General features: G+C 50.5%; 1 protein-coding gene across 4 annotated transcripts in view; it reads right to left on the minus strand.

The window, feature by feature from the left end:
• Window positions 1–3,458: 3,458 nt before the first annotated feature.
• The window catches only part of IFRD1 (interferon related developmental regulator 1), a 33,222-nt gene continuing 22,358 nt past the window's right edge, over window positions 3,459–14,322 (minus strand). For all 4 annotated transcript variants that reach the window (XM_036246965.1, XM_036246964.1, XM_036246963.1 and 1 more), the window contains 7 exons: window positions 13,322–13,372; window positions 13,061–13,239; window positions 12,868–12,976; window positions 9,514–9,648; window positions 6,786–6,914; window positions 6,372–6,467; window positions 3,459–4,141 (listed from right to left, as the gene is read on the minus strand). In XM_036246965.1, the coding sequence (XP_036102858.1) occupies window positions 4,052–4,141; window positions 6,372–6,467; window positions 6,786–6,914; window positions 9,514–9,648; window positions 12,868–12,976; window positions 13,061–13,239; window positions 13,322–13,372 (789 nt within the window). In that variant the 3' untranslated portion in view covers window positions 3,459–4,051. The remainder of the gene's footprint in view (window positions 4,142–6,371; window positions 6,468–6,785; window positions 6,915–9,513; window positions 9,649–12,867; window positions 12,977–13,060; window positions 13,240–13,321; window positions 13,373–14,322) is intronic.

Consider the following 14,322-nt stretch of genomic DNA (forward strand, 5'->3'; position numbering starts at 1 on the left):
GCTCAGTGGATGAAGCGTCCTCCCATGGACTGAGAGGTTCCGGTTCGATCCCTGGTCAGGACATATGCCCAGGGTGTGGGCTCGGTTCCCAGTGGGAGACTTGTGGGAGGTGCTGATTGATGTTTCTGTTGCTCTCTCTAAAAAACCAATAAAAACATATTTTAAAAAAACAAATAAACCTTCAAACTACCGATCTGTCTTAAGCCATCTGTCTTTTGAAGAGATCATGGGGTGGTCGCATGTGGAACACTGGCTGTTTTGCCTGCTCCAGTAACCTGACAGCCCCGGGAAATACTAATCCTGGGGGGTGGGGGGCGGAGATGGGCAGATCCTCACTCCCAAGTCTGAATTCAGCCAGGTTCTGTCCAGGTGAGAAGGTGAGTGTATTGTAGGTGGTGGCGGTCAGAGAACCGACATGGTTTTACTTGTTGTGAACCTGGAAGGCCACATTGAGAAGGGTTTTGGGTCACAAGAAATTAATTCTCACATGAACTGGTTAATCTGGGGACATTTTCAAGGATTTTTTGTCCCCCCTCCCCTTTTTCAAATTGTGTATCTTACTGCATCTTGATTCACCTTCCAGGAGATTCTGTTGGTGCCATAGATTCAAGTCACAGATGCTGGCTGCTCCCACATTAACGATTGAGCCTCAAAATATTCCACTTTGGCCAGATTGCTCAGTTGGTTGGAGCGTCGCCCGTACACCCAAAGGTGGTGGGTTCGATTCCTGGTCAGGGCACATACCTATGTTGCAGGTTTGATCCTCAGTTGGGGTTCATAAGGGATGCAACCAATAGATGTTTCTCTCTCTCCCTCCTTTCCTCTCTCTCTGAAATCAATAAACATACCCTCGAGTGAGAATTAAAATTAAAAAAAGAACGTATTAGGCAGGGACCATTTTAAATTCCTTTAAACCAGCCGGATTCCAGGAACGAATGATGTACTATTTGCTGTTTACCACTTTCGAGAACACTCGTCCTTTTGGGGAACTTATCTCTGAGACTCCTTCCTCGGGGATGATGAAGTCTCTAGGTCTTCCCTCCTTCCTTCCTTTGGGTTTATCTTTGAAAAATTACTCTGGGATTTCTAAGCAGAATGTGACTATTGGTACAATTAAAAGTATATTTGAAAACTCAAAACCCCACAAAAACCTCAAGCATTTTTATACACTGACTCCCCAGTAACCCGGTCTAGCAACTACCCAATTTCACGAATACAAAGAACCACTCTAGAAATTCAATACGCACATTAACATTCATCTCTTCTCCCTCAAGCCCAGTAAAAAGACAGACTAGAAATAAAAACCAGAAAGCTAGCTGCAGGCATGAAAACAGGAGGAAACAATTCGTTACAAAGTTCCCACCCCCTGGTGGACCATGGAAAGGACAGTGGTGGGTCCCACTCTGCCTGGCTGACAGGGGGCGTCCCTGGAGAGGAGGGGCCAGACCTGCAGGGAAGTATGGAGCGGAACACAAAGAGGCAGGTTCAGGGCAGCCAAAAAGAAAATGCAATAGGAAGACTGCAAACTCATGTTACAGAAATCGCCCAGAAAGAAAAAGAAATGGATGAGGCTCCATCCAGCAGCTCTGGCATCTCATGTAGTTTTCAGAACAAAAACATATGGAGCAAGGGGTGGGCGTGGGGGGAGGCATGGTCAAGACCTGAAAACTATTTTCCAGCTGGTCAGAGCCCAAAGCACAGTATCAAGTGATTTTAGAATGACCGGAAGAGCAAAAGAAAACAAGGAAATAAATCAGAAATAAAATCGCATCAGATATAACACTTATTTAAAATGTTTTTTAGTGATTTTTAGAGACGGAGAGGGAGAGAGAAACATGGATTGGCTGCCTCCCATTTGCACCCCAACCAGGGGTTAAGCCTGCAACCTGGGCATGTGCCCTGACTGGGAATCGAACTGGTGATCTTTCGGTGCAGGGGAGGGTGCTCAACCAACTGAGCCACACCAGCCGGGACAGTTACTATAACACTTTAAAGAGAGCAATGCTTTCTTAATTCCGGATTGCCTACCTAGAACTTCATGTCCCAAGACAAACTGCCTCTCAGGCATGTCAAGTCTCAGAATGGCTGACCTCCCACGCACCATTCCCAGAAGTACTGAGGGGAGTGTTTGTTTTTCTTAAATGTTCCTTTATTGATTTGAGAGAGAGAGGAAGGGACAGGGAGAGAGAGAAACATCGATGAGAGAGAACATCGACTGGCCGCCTCCTGCATGCCCCCCACTGGGGATCGGGCCCACCACCTGGGCAGGTGCCCTGACCGGGAATCGAACCGGCGACCTCTTGGTGCAGGGTCGACGCTCAACCACTGAGCCTCACCGGCCGGGCTGAGGGAAGTGTTCTTGTGTAACAGGACAGTCATCTAATACTGAGGACACAGGATCCAGGAAAGGTGGACTCCGGTCCCCGAGGGAAACGGGCCCGGACGACGAACTCTCAGTGAACAGCTGCACGCGACGGGGCGAGGAAACCGGCCCACGCTGAAACGCACACTGCGGGGGACCGCGTGGAAAATGGACTCAGGAAGCTTCAGCCGTGTTTGGGACTGTCCAGGAAGAACCCGTGACGTGTGTACATCCAAGGCGTAAGTGAAGTAGCTGTGGAACCTTATCACGTAGAAACGGGGACGGGACCGGGGATCGGGGAGCTTGCTCTTCAGCCTGAGGTGCTATCAACCTGTGTGTGCACACATCACTTCAAAAACTCACTTTCCTTTTAAAACATGCAGACATGGAGCTGAAAATGTGGGATAAACACACTTGCAACCGTTTCTAACCCACGAGTACTTGCCGAGCCAAGCTCCAAATTCCAGGTCAGCTTCGTGCCCAGCGCCGGGGACCCCCGGCCAGCCAATCCCTTTCACGTCTGCAGGTGGACATCAGACCCCCAGGAGCTGGGGACGAGGGAGGGACGGATATTTGGAAAACACCTGCATTGGTTTCTGGACTTTTCTGGTGAGCCTTCTCAGGCCTCTGGCCTCTGGCCAGTTTTCAGCACTGACCTCAAAGCCAACGGCACACGCTGCTGTACAGTGTCCTGCAGACGGTTCAGTAACAACTCCCGAAGCATCGTCAGAATCTCACCTTTGTGTCAAGTGAAGACTCATGTCCCAGGGCAACCAGGTCAGGAACGGGACCCCACGGAGGCCCCCCTTCTCACCGGGAACGGGACCCCAAGGAGGCTGCCCTTCTCACCGGGAACGGGACCCCACGGAGGTCCCCCTTCTCACCGGGAACGGGACCCCACGGAGGCCCCCTTTCTCACTGGAAACGGAACCCCACGGAGGCCCCCTTTCTCACCGGGAACGGGACCCCACGGCGTCCCCACTTCTCACGTTTTCTCCTTGTCACCCTCCCTCCCTCCCCAGCTTCGTCCTCTGAACGCTGTAATTCAAACCCATGAATAATGTTTCTATTAGAAAACAAACACTTTAGTGTGAAAAGAATTTATTTCCAAATAAAGAGCACAGGTCTTACACAACAGATTAGCGTCACTGCCCCCGAGGCCGAGGTCGAGGTCAAGGTCAGCGCCCTTCCGCATATGCTAGGACTCCCACCAGCCGGGTGAATTCCCTCTGTTGATCCCAGTGACAAAGTTAAAATGGTCAGGTTCCATTTACAATTAAAAACACAGCAGCTTTTCCAGAACTAGCTCCCAAAACTGTATACAGAACTCCTTTCTCTAAGGTCTTAAATTAAATACCTTGTAATATCTGTGTCATTAAATCAATATATCTGACAACCACAGTATATTTCATCTTAGCTAATAGTTTTCTTATCATGAAACAACATATTTTTTGCTCTCTTCATAAATAGAAAAAGTGATCAAACATTACAAACACCTTACCCGTGGTTTACTGATATTTACAGAGAATATTCCATAATCAGAACTCATCCTTTACAATACTATACATTAAGTTAGAAGTCATGTACCCCTGCCACGGAGGCTACCTGCCGGCCGAGACCAGCACTGTCCAGAGCGGAGTGCACCGGCGCCCAGAGGGAGACCGGGAGTGAGGAGCAGTCTTCGGGGGGTCAGAACAGTTCCCCAACATCTGCTCTCTTGTCGCGGCACTTGTTCCGAGCCTTGGTTCGCGCTCTGAAGGCTGCAGAGTTGTACAGATGCTGAAACGGGAAAGGGAAACCCGGCTGTGAGCCACAAAGGCGTAGACAGTCTTGCAACATTTTCAAAAAGATACATAAAAGTGACAAAGGACAGAAATGAACTAATTTGATCCTATAAATATACATATATATTTTTTTATCCTCACTCAAGGACACTTTTCCATTTTTGTTCAGATAGAGCGGGAGGGAGGGAGAGAGAGAGAGAGAGAGAAACATCGATGTGAAAGGGACACATCGAGTGGCTGCCACCTGCACGAGCCAACCAGGGCCGAGGACAAACCGCAACCGAGGTACATGCCCTTAGTAGGAACCAAACCCGGGTCTCTCTGGACCGCGGGCCGATGCTCTAACTGCTGAGCCAAACCGGCCAGGGCAATCCTATAAATATTTTACGTGTTTATAAAACACACACAGACAAAAGGGACAAGGGGGAAATGAACACATGATAGGTAATGGCAACTGCAACAAGAAAATCCCAGCGAAAAAAAGTGGACCTATACTGAATCTGACCAAGGAAAAGGCAAATCATGAACTGATGTGAAAAAAATTTCTAACCACGCTGTCACTAACCACAAAAAAAGTTCTATTCTCATTGATGTTTGGAGAGGAAGACAGGGAGGAGACAGAAGCATCGGCGTGGATGGGCTGCCTCCCGGAGGCTCCCACGTGCCCGGACAGGACCGCAGGGCGACCTCTGGGTGCACGGTCGATGCTCAGCCGAGGAGCCACGTCGGGGGACTGAACTTCTATTTTCACACACCTTAAACCAACACTTTTTAAGCTCTGGAACCCCACGCTGCCGAGTGCGTGGCAGCTGTGTGCTTCCACGGGCTGCTGCAAAGGGTTGAAAACGAAAGAGTAACTGCCGCAGGGCGTTGCAATGTGTCAAAGCCACAACCCGGCCTGTATTCCCAAGCGAGGGCTGTTGCTCCAAGAAATAATTCAAAAGAGAAAAGGATGTAAAATATTAGTATGTATTAAAAACCCAACAATTGCCCTGGCCAGTTTGGCTCAGCGGTTAGAGCGTCAGCCTACGGTCCAGAGAGACCCGGGTTCGGTTCCCGCTAAGGGCATGTACCTCGGTTGCAGTTTGTCCCTGGCCCTGGTTGGTCGTGCAGGTGGCAGCCACTTGATGTGTACCTTTCACATCGATGTTTCTCTCTCTCTCTCTCCCTCCCCCTCTATCTGAATAAAAAAAAAAGGAAAAATGTCCTCAGGTGAGGATTAAAAAAAAATAAATAAATAAATAAATAAAAAATAAAAACCCAACAATCAATGATATGGTCTTAAAAAGGATTAAAATTTTGTAAAAATATCATTGAGTGTTTCCCACCTACTAGGATGGCTGATAAAGAGAGACAGACAGTGAATCTCAAGTGCTGGTAAGGACGTAGGAACAGGAGCCCTCACATACTGCGCTGGGAATGTAAGAGGAGGAAGCCACAATCAGGCAGTGGGCTGACTTCTTAGAGAAGTGAAACAGCCCGAATGCCCACCACGCGGGCCCCGTACAGTGGGGTCCCCTCCAGCACCCACAGGCCTGAAGCAGACACCTGCTCCGAGCCGAGGAACCCGGGCAACTGACGCCAGGGAAGAGCCGGAGCTGGTGTCAACACCGGAGCAGGCAGCCCGGAGACAGAAAGCACATCAGTGGTTGGGAGGGGCAGGGGACAGGCAGGGGACAGGCAGGGGACGGACACTCTGGACCTGGACACGGCAGCCGTGCAGCGTCGTGAATGCACTAAATACCACTGAACTGTGTACCTCCAAGCAGTGCACGTCACGTGACGTGAATTTTACCCCAGCAAACAAAACACAACAAAACAAAACAACAGAGTAATTAGGAGGTCTGACGTGTTGAGTGAAACGAAATGAGTTCCCAGAACGGGACTCTGCGAGCCCCAGTGTCCTTATCAAACAAGTCTGGGGCTTGTCAGTTGTCTGGTACCAGAGAAACACATGCCCATCTTTCTCCTGTACTCAACATGTCACAGAATGAAAGACAAGAAGTGAAAACAACCCCGAGGCTCATGAAACGGGACAGGGACTAGAAGGTGCACTCAAGCCCCCGCTCTCAACGCCGTCAAGCACCCCCACTTTCAGGACCGCTGGCCTGGGTCTGGTGAGGTCAGGAGGAACTAGAGCCCCACCCGGCTGAACACGGGCACCCACAGAAGACAGCGCAGGCCGTGGGCGTTTAGGTCTGTTGAAAACAAAAAATAAGACCCACCCTTTCGAAACGAGAGATCTTCATCGTTTTCAGCGTGGCCGCATCAAGCATCACCGGCGGTCCAAGTTCAAACACGTTGCGAAGGAATTCGTTCGACTTTGGGAAAGAGAAAGGGGACAAGGCTCGTATTACATACCAGCTTTGTGACACGTGAAGTCGCACTAGGCTCCTGGTCCCCAAAGCCTGGCATGGGAGGGGCTGCCGGCTGTGCCCCGAGGCATGGACCGTGCTCCAGAGGGCGGACACGAGGCAGAAGCAAGGGACACTTTCATTTCCTTTCACCTCCACGCGTAAATCTGCTGTCTCGTGCCGCGCGGTAAGCATCCTGTGTGTCCACCCACCTGCCCCAAGGCCATCAGTGGGCCGGTCACAACCGCTCCCTCACTGACAGGCACACAGGACGCCGCCACTCACCTGCAGGTGGTACTGCACCCCCGAGCCCAGGACCTCCTTAAACATGTCGTAGGTGTGCTTCTTGACCCAGGAATCAATATACATGCGCTCGGGACCAAATTTTACGGTTTCTGTTGGAAAATCCCGTTCCTAGCCAACAGAAAAGCCAAGGTTACAGGAGGACGTGAGAGGCCGAAGAGACCCTGTGTAGGCCGTTTCGGAACAGACGCGCGGGGAGCGTGGACAAGGCGGTGTAGACACCCCCCAGGACTGAAAGACCGGCCGGACCACTGGTCTGTACACACAGTGAGGGGAAAACCACAGTCGGCAGAGCTTTTAAAATTCAATAGCACTCAACAAACTTAAGGAAAAGGCCGAGCACCTTCGTTGGGCTAGAACTGAGGGGAGGGGAGGGCCGGGCAGGGAGGAGAAGGTGCCAGGACAGTCAGAGACGCGCAGGGGAGGCGGGACCCAGGAAGACGTGGAGGTAAGGGGTCCGAGCACAGGCTCAGTAGGTGAGAGGCGATGGCTCGAGACTTCAGACCCGGGACAGTCTTACCAGGAGACGACTCCTGAAGTGTGACCACAGGAGGGGGCCCAGTGAAATGGAAACAGAGGCCACCAAACAGAAGAGCGGAGGTTTCTCCGAGTGGATGGAGAAGTCACGACCATGAGGAACCAGAAGGGAGAGGTGATCGCCACAGGGGCAGAGGAACCCCACCGGGCAGGACCACCGCCCTCCCCACGTCCGCCTGAGCCCCCTGCTCTCGGCAGACAGTGCACCGTGCAGCAGACTCCAGGACTCCACGACGTGCCCCGCAGCGCAGGGGCGGGGCCGCACCCACACCACAGCTGACCAGAGGCAGGACAGCACATGGGCTACAGCAGTTCAAAACCACACCACGCCCGCCAGAAGGGTCCTCCCAGTTCAGCCTCGCTGGCTGCAGAAAACAGATGCCAGGGGAGACTCTCCAGACCCATCTCATCCTCTGCACAGTCCTCTCTCCCGAGTCAGGCCCTGCCACCCAACCCCGTCTGATCATCACTCCTCAACCTCCGCAGACTCCGGTCCGTCACTCGTGGTTTCCACTGGTGACTCGTGGTCACTCCTCGCTCCGTTGGCCTTCTGCCATAACTGTCTCTAGCATCCACACAGAACAAAGCAACGCCCCGCAGTGCAGCGGCCCACTCTTCCCCTTCCCGTGTCGCCCCTACTCCCCACCCCCTCGCTCTGGCCCCCCTCGCTCTGCTGCAGCTGCTCTCAGGTTCCCAGAGACCCGACTTTCAGTTCCCTCCCTTGGACCCGCAGCATCCGGCGCGGTGCAAGGACCGCTGAGCAGAGGGCTCGCCTGCAGCTGTGCTCGCAATGTTCTCCAGTCCCTGGGTCTCATTCTTCCTCAAACAAATACTTCTACTGCTTAAGAGCTCTGAGGGGACCAGCACAAGAAAACCTGGGTCACAGCCCCGAACAACGAAACACCTGCTGGTTTAAAGAATACGAGCTTCTGGAAGACTTTCTGGATGAAAGCAGACGGTCAGCCAGAGAATTCTCCTCCAGCGGCTGCACGGCCTTCGCCCCAAAGTTCCACCAGGAAACCAACGTCCTGTGGACCCTTAACGTCTGTTTCCCAGAGAGGACGCTCGGGACAGAGCCTGAGGTCAGCTGATTCAGAAAGTCCAACACCCCTTGTTTCTATAGTTCCCGATTTTCTTGAGTAACTATAAACTATTCCCACATTTGGGTCATGTGGCTACTCTGGGAGGGCAGGATTCCAGTACAGGAATGGTTTAGATGCTCAGGAAAATGGTTTGCTTAATCTGCGGTTACCACCACACTAGTTAGAGCAGATGAACTTTGACAGGGATGTCTGCTCAAGGTAGCCGCTGTTTCAGATCGTAAAACCCGGAGTCAACAGCATTAACCCACACTTAGATCCCGGCGGATCTCTGCACCAATTCAAGCCCCAGTTGTACTTTTTTAAACATGGATTCGAGTGAAGAAAGGAGCTAAGCCGGCTACACGAGAATCACAGGAACACGTCACACCTGGGTCTGAGCAGGGCCTGCGCATGCCTGTGCTTTCTTCCATTCTAAGCCTCACACGCATGGCAAGGTGGATATACTTATGTGATATACTAATAGAACCACCCTTTATACGCAAGAAACATTTGTACCCGGACACACACAAACTGCCAGACTCCGGTGCACAGTAGGGCTGCCCGCCCTGCAGCTCAGCCCAGTGCATCCTAACCCCGCCGTCTCCGGGTCACCGGGTCTGCTGGGTAGCCCGGCAGGTTAGGGGACCACGGAAGGGAGCCAGGCATCAGGTGATGATTCTAAGCGATCTTGTTAAAATGCTGGATTTTGTTATTTCAGATTTTGCACCTTCGGGGTACTGAGGGGTAGGCAATAATTTACTATTTGCAAAAATCATTGCACTAAGTATGCACGTGCCAAGCGCCGTTGCTTAAGTGATGGCCAAGCACGCTGAAGTGAAATACACCTCTGGCACTATGAAATGTTTTCATTTTTTTAAACTAATAAGAGGGTAACATTACACATCAGACTTAAATTTTCCTCTGTTGAAAAAAAATTGAACTCTTCATTTCTGTTGTTAAAAACCCACTCAGGACCGAAAGGAGAAAATTATTTTGGTCCAAGGTGAAGTTTAATCCACCAAATGACCAATGGTCAGTCTGGCCTGAAACACGAACTTCAGACAGTAGCCTGGCAGGGCTCAGAGGCTCACCTCCACGGCCCTGAGTATGTCTCTGAACACCGACCGCTGCTTCCTCTTGTCCACTTTGGCCCGGTGCTTATTTCCATCAGTCGCCAAAGCCCTGAGCATCTCAGTCAACGAATCCATGTCTTCGTAAAGAAAGTCCTGGGGAGGAAAAGACAACGGGTTAGTCTGTTATTCCTTTTTCCCACCACCGTCTTCCGGCGCTAACCCAGAACCGTCCCCCGGAAGACACCAGGCAGCACTGCGCAGAGAAGAAATCGAGCTGCCCTACTGATCTCTGCATACGGAAACACATCTTTATTCTCATGCAGAAGTTAGCCCAGAAATCCTGGCTACAGGACGCTACACCCCCACCAAACAGTTCCCACCCCTTCCAAGCACATGCTGTGACCAAGACAGTGCTGGGCTTCCAAGTTCAGCCAGACTCAGACACACTGCATCGATGCATCTTCTGCCCTGTGGTCCCCGGTTCCAAAGCGCATCAATTCCAAATATTCTCGCTCCAAAAGTTCAAGCTGCCAGTGATGCTTTTCAAAGCATCTAATTCATGATGCACTGGCCATATTTCGAATAAGCTAGCACTTACATCACACGCACAACTCAAGTGATCACTTCACTTATTTATTTATTTATTTTTAGAGAGAGGGGAAAGAAGAGAGATAGAAACATCAATATGAGAAATAGCTATTGGCTGCCTCCTGCACAACCCCTACTGGGGATCAAGCCCAAAACCCAGGCGTGTGTCTTGATCGGTAATTCAGCCAGGACCTCTCAGTCCATGGGACAACGTTCAATGCACTGAGCCACCCTGGCTGGGCATGATTACATTATTTAAGGTGAAAAGATATTTTCATCCCCTTTGGAGGGAAGCCACAAAATGATCACTATCTGACTGGGGGTTTCTTTGTAACAGTTTCAGTGGCTACACTTTTATGAAGCCTCTTTATTTTAGGTGTTTTTATTCCCTAACATTTTACAACCACATTAAAAACTAAAAAAGGGTTCAGTTCTTGAGCTGACTAAACGAGAGCAGACACTTCTAGAAGCGGAAGGCGATCGACCTCCAGTCCCAGTGATGAAAGCCTAGTTAACACCGTCCGCATCAGCGGTAACAATCACCGAACTCATCCTATTCTGGGCTTCCATCAAACTGTATTTATAATTGTTTAACCTTGAAAAGTACAAACGTGACTTCTTTTAATATCTGAAATGAAAAAAGATTACTCACACTGGTGGAAAATGAGCTTGGAATTAACACAACAGACATTTTAACTTGTAGGTACATAAGTATTTTCTTATTGTCAAAATCTTAGAGATTGAATACTATCAACTGTTCTAATGTTTTCTTCAAATGTTCCAATTCAACTTCCTGTCTGAATTCGCTGGAGACGACACCATTAAGATGTGTACCTAGAGAAGCAATGCCCAAAGCAGACCAAAGTTGCACTGATCTCTATTTAAACCAGTACATCTGAATCCACCCTCACAAGGTGGGAACAATGTTACCTGTAGGAGTAGGTACATTCCGGCACTGGCAGCTTCCTGTGCATTTCATTGCCTACTTGTTTTTTTTTTTATAGGATTCTCAAAAAATTGTATGAAAAATTTTAAAGTATACATGGAAGAATGGACCAACAATTAAGCAAACTACGCCCAGCCAGTGTGGCTCAGTGGTTGAGCATCAGCCCATGCACCAAGAGGTCGCCAGTTTGATCCTGCAGGAGGTGGCCAATCGATGTTCTCTCTCATCGATGTCTCTACCTCTCTCCCTCTTCCTTCCCCTCTCTCTAAAATTGATAAAGAAAAAATAATTTTTTAAAGGAAAGAAAACTATGCACCCCCTTCACTCATTCTAAGAACTGGGGACCACTGGCCATGGGTCTCCACAATCGCACCTCCCAGGGGTCAGTCTCTGTCCTCTTCCAGGCAGAACTCATCACTGCTAGACCCCTGGTTAGTAACAGCACAAAACACTTATGTCAGCAAAAGGCTCTGAATGACTCAATGCCACATGCTCAACACAAGGACCCCAATTTAAACCAACCCATGTATTCATCACCTGGCTTAATTTGTATACACCCTGTAACTACCCCGCCACCACCCATGCACTCCTTTCAAAAAGTTTATTTCCTTAACAAAAAGAGCAAACAAAACACTCAGCTCTGTTTTATAAGCCAGTTCGTTTTTGTCCTCGACAAGGACTGAGGCCCAGTGTGACGCTGTGGGCCATCTCACACGGCTGACCGAGCAGAGAACACAGGATATGTAGGCGGGAACAGTACGTCTGCACCCATTTAAACATGTTCAACGGGTGTAACTTAAATCTCAACATTAGTTCACTTGTAAGGTGCATTTCAAGAGGAAAAAGGCCATTTCTAGCCAGGACAGAGATCCAAGGTTAAAGTAAAGGCTGGGACCCTGGTTCTGTGCCTCGAGGTCCGGGAGCGTTGACCAGCTCAGTGAGGTGAAACTGACGGCCACACTCGAGTCTAATCGCTCACATGGGAGATCGCTCGCTACTGACAGCACGAACAACGCACTTTTCACTCCTACCTGCTGCCCTTCAAACAAGGAGGGAGAGTGGGTGCTAGGGAAAGACATTTCCCGGATATAAATTTTAAGAGCCTAGATGTTTTAAATACAGGCCTAGAATGGACCATGAAGGATGAAGGCAACCCAGACGTGTTCTGATCCTAGTGGAAATTATTCACTGTTAAATAATTCAACTGCAGATTTTTCATTCTGGAAATACGGTCTTTATCCTTAAATTAAAAAGGCCTAGTAAGTAACCCAACATTCACAATAGAGGTCACAGTCAGGGTGACCAAACGTCCTGTCAGCTTGAGACGAGGGGTCCCTAGAACACAGGACTTTGCTAAACCAGGACTCTACCAGGATGCTGGGCTGCCTCCCAGATTCAAACACCACCAGAGACGACCGTGGGAATGAACACCCACGAGTGGATGTGGGTGGGAGCTGCAGTCGAAAGGGCCGTGTCTGTTTCCATCTTTGCTTCCAAGTTCAACAACAGTGACCAGACTCATGTGATCTCAAAACTACGCTGACTCAACATGTCCCATGTCTGAATGACCTCCGCAGCCCCAGACTGCACCACACACCAGTTTCCCGTGTAGTCCAGAGCCCTGCCCTGGTGCATTGAGTGTAGCGGACTCCATCCATCCCAACGCTGCTCTGCTGTCTACCAACCCACGGCTTCGGCTGTTGGAAGTCCTGCATCGCTGCTGCCCCGACGCGGCGATCAGTCCCCAGGTCCCCACCAGGCCAGGCTCCAGTTCCCACCCAACGCGGCGCCGTGAGGGTGACGGCAGAACAGCGACCCCGTGACCCTCGGACACTTACACTCTCCATTTCCCGGGCCAGTTCGAACAGAAGCGCCAGAGACTCCCCGGCCGCCATTCTCATGTTCACATCATCAGAAGACAGGAAGCGTGGAAGTTTATGGAAATGCCTAGAAAATACGTCGTCATTGCTATGTGAACACAAACAACTACGTCAATAAATGCTTTTATAAGACAGGACCGAAAGCGCATACATCTCCAGCTTTGCCTTCAGCTCCCTGACGGGGCAGATGGTCAGCAGCAACGTCCAGGAGAGCAGCGAGCTGACGCAAAGCCCCGGGGCAGGGCTGCTGCCAATGACGCTCGTGTCCTTCTCTCTGAGCCCGGACTTGGTGAAGACGTTTTCCAAACACTCCAGAGCTGAGCACAGCTCCTACAGCGGAACAACAGGCCACAAGATGAGCGCCTGCCCTCGGACACGGGAAGGTAACTGCAGTCAGGGGCTTTCTACTCACAGTGACGTCATCCGTGGCGATGAAAGAGCAGACACCGAAGCAGGTGGCACACTGGAAAAATGCAGAAAAAAAGACATTAACGTCCGACACTTCTCATTAGCGCTGCATCTTCATGGCTCAATGGAACGTGTCCTCAACCACGCCACCACGCCAGGCGCGGCACAGGTCAGAAGTGGCCGTGTGCCCCCGCCTGCCCGCCTCATCGCTGCAAACCCCGGCTCCGGCGCACGAGGCTCGGACACTTGGGTTAAAGAAAACTCTCCCTATTAAGAACCTTTAAAGCATTAGGTTTGCTACAGGTGTTTAAGCTTTTAAAATCATCACATTCATTTGTTTTGATGTAGTCTACTATGAAAACTTCTAAAAAAAAAGTTATCTTCTGCCCTGGCCGGTTTGGCTCAGCGGTTAGAGCATTGGCCTGCGGTCCAGAGAGACCCGGGTTCGGTTCCCGCTAAGGGCACGTATCTCGGTTGTAGTTTATCCCCGGCCCTGGTTGGGTCGTGTGGGTGGCAGCCACTCGATGTGTCCCTTTCACGTCGATGTTTCTCTCTCTCTCCCTCCTTCCCACTCTATGTGAACAAAAAATGAAAAAATGTCCTCGGGTGAGGATTAAAAAAAAGTTATCTTCCAAGAAATAAGCAACCAGAACAGAAATCTCATAAAATGTAAATCTTCATCCTTAAACTTCTCACCTAAAGAAGCATTTCATTCATTCAGTTTACGTATTTGAGAGGCTGGGGATCCCGTAACTGCCTTTTGTGGAAAAAGGGGGCTGAAGTGAGTGAACCTCAAGACCAGTGAGGCGAAGCTCGCCCGGCGAAACACTCACAGCAGGACACTGGACAGTCCGCTGCCACACGGATGGGCCGGCCCTGCAGGCACGTGGCTGACAGTCAGCACGCACACAGGAAGCGGGCCTTGTGAGAGCCACTGTGCCCGCTCCCCTCTCCTCCACGCTGCCCCCGGGACCCCAGGGCTGGCCTCCACGCCACCGCCCCCAC

This window comes from Molossus molossus, unplaced genomic scaffold (assembly GCF_014108415.1).
Source record: "Molossus molossus isolate mMolMol1 unplaced genomic scaffold, mMolMol1.p scaffold_m16_p_7, whole genome shotgun sequence".
Taxonomy (NCBI): domain Eukaryota; kingdom Metazoa; phylum Chordata; class Mammalia; order Chiroptera; family Molossidae; genus Molossus; species Molossus molossus.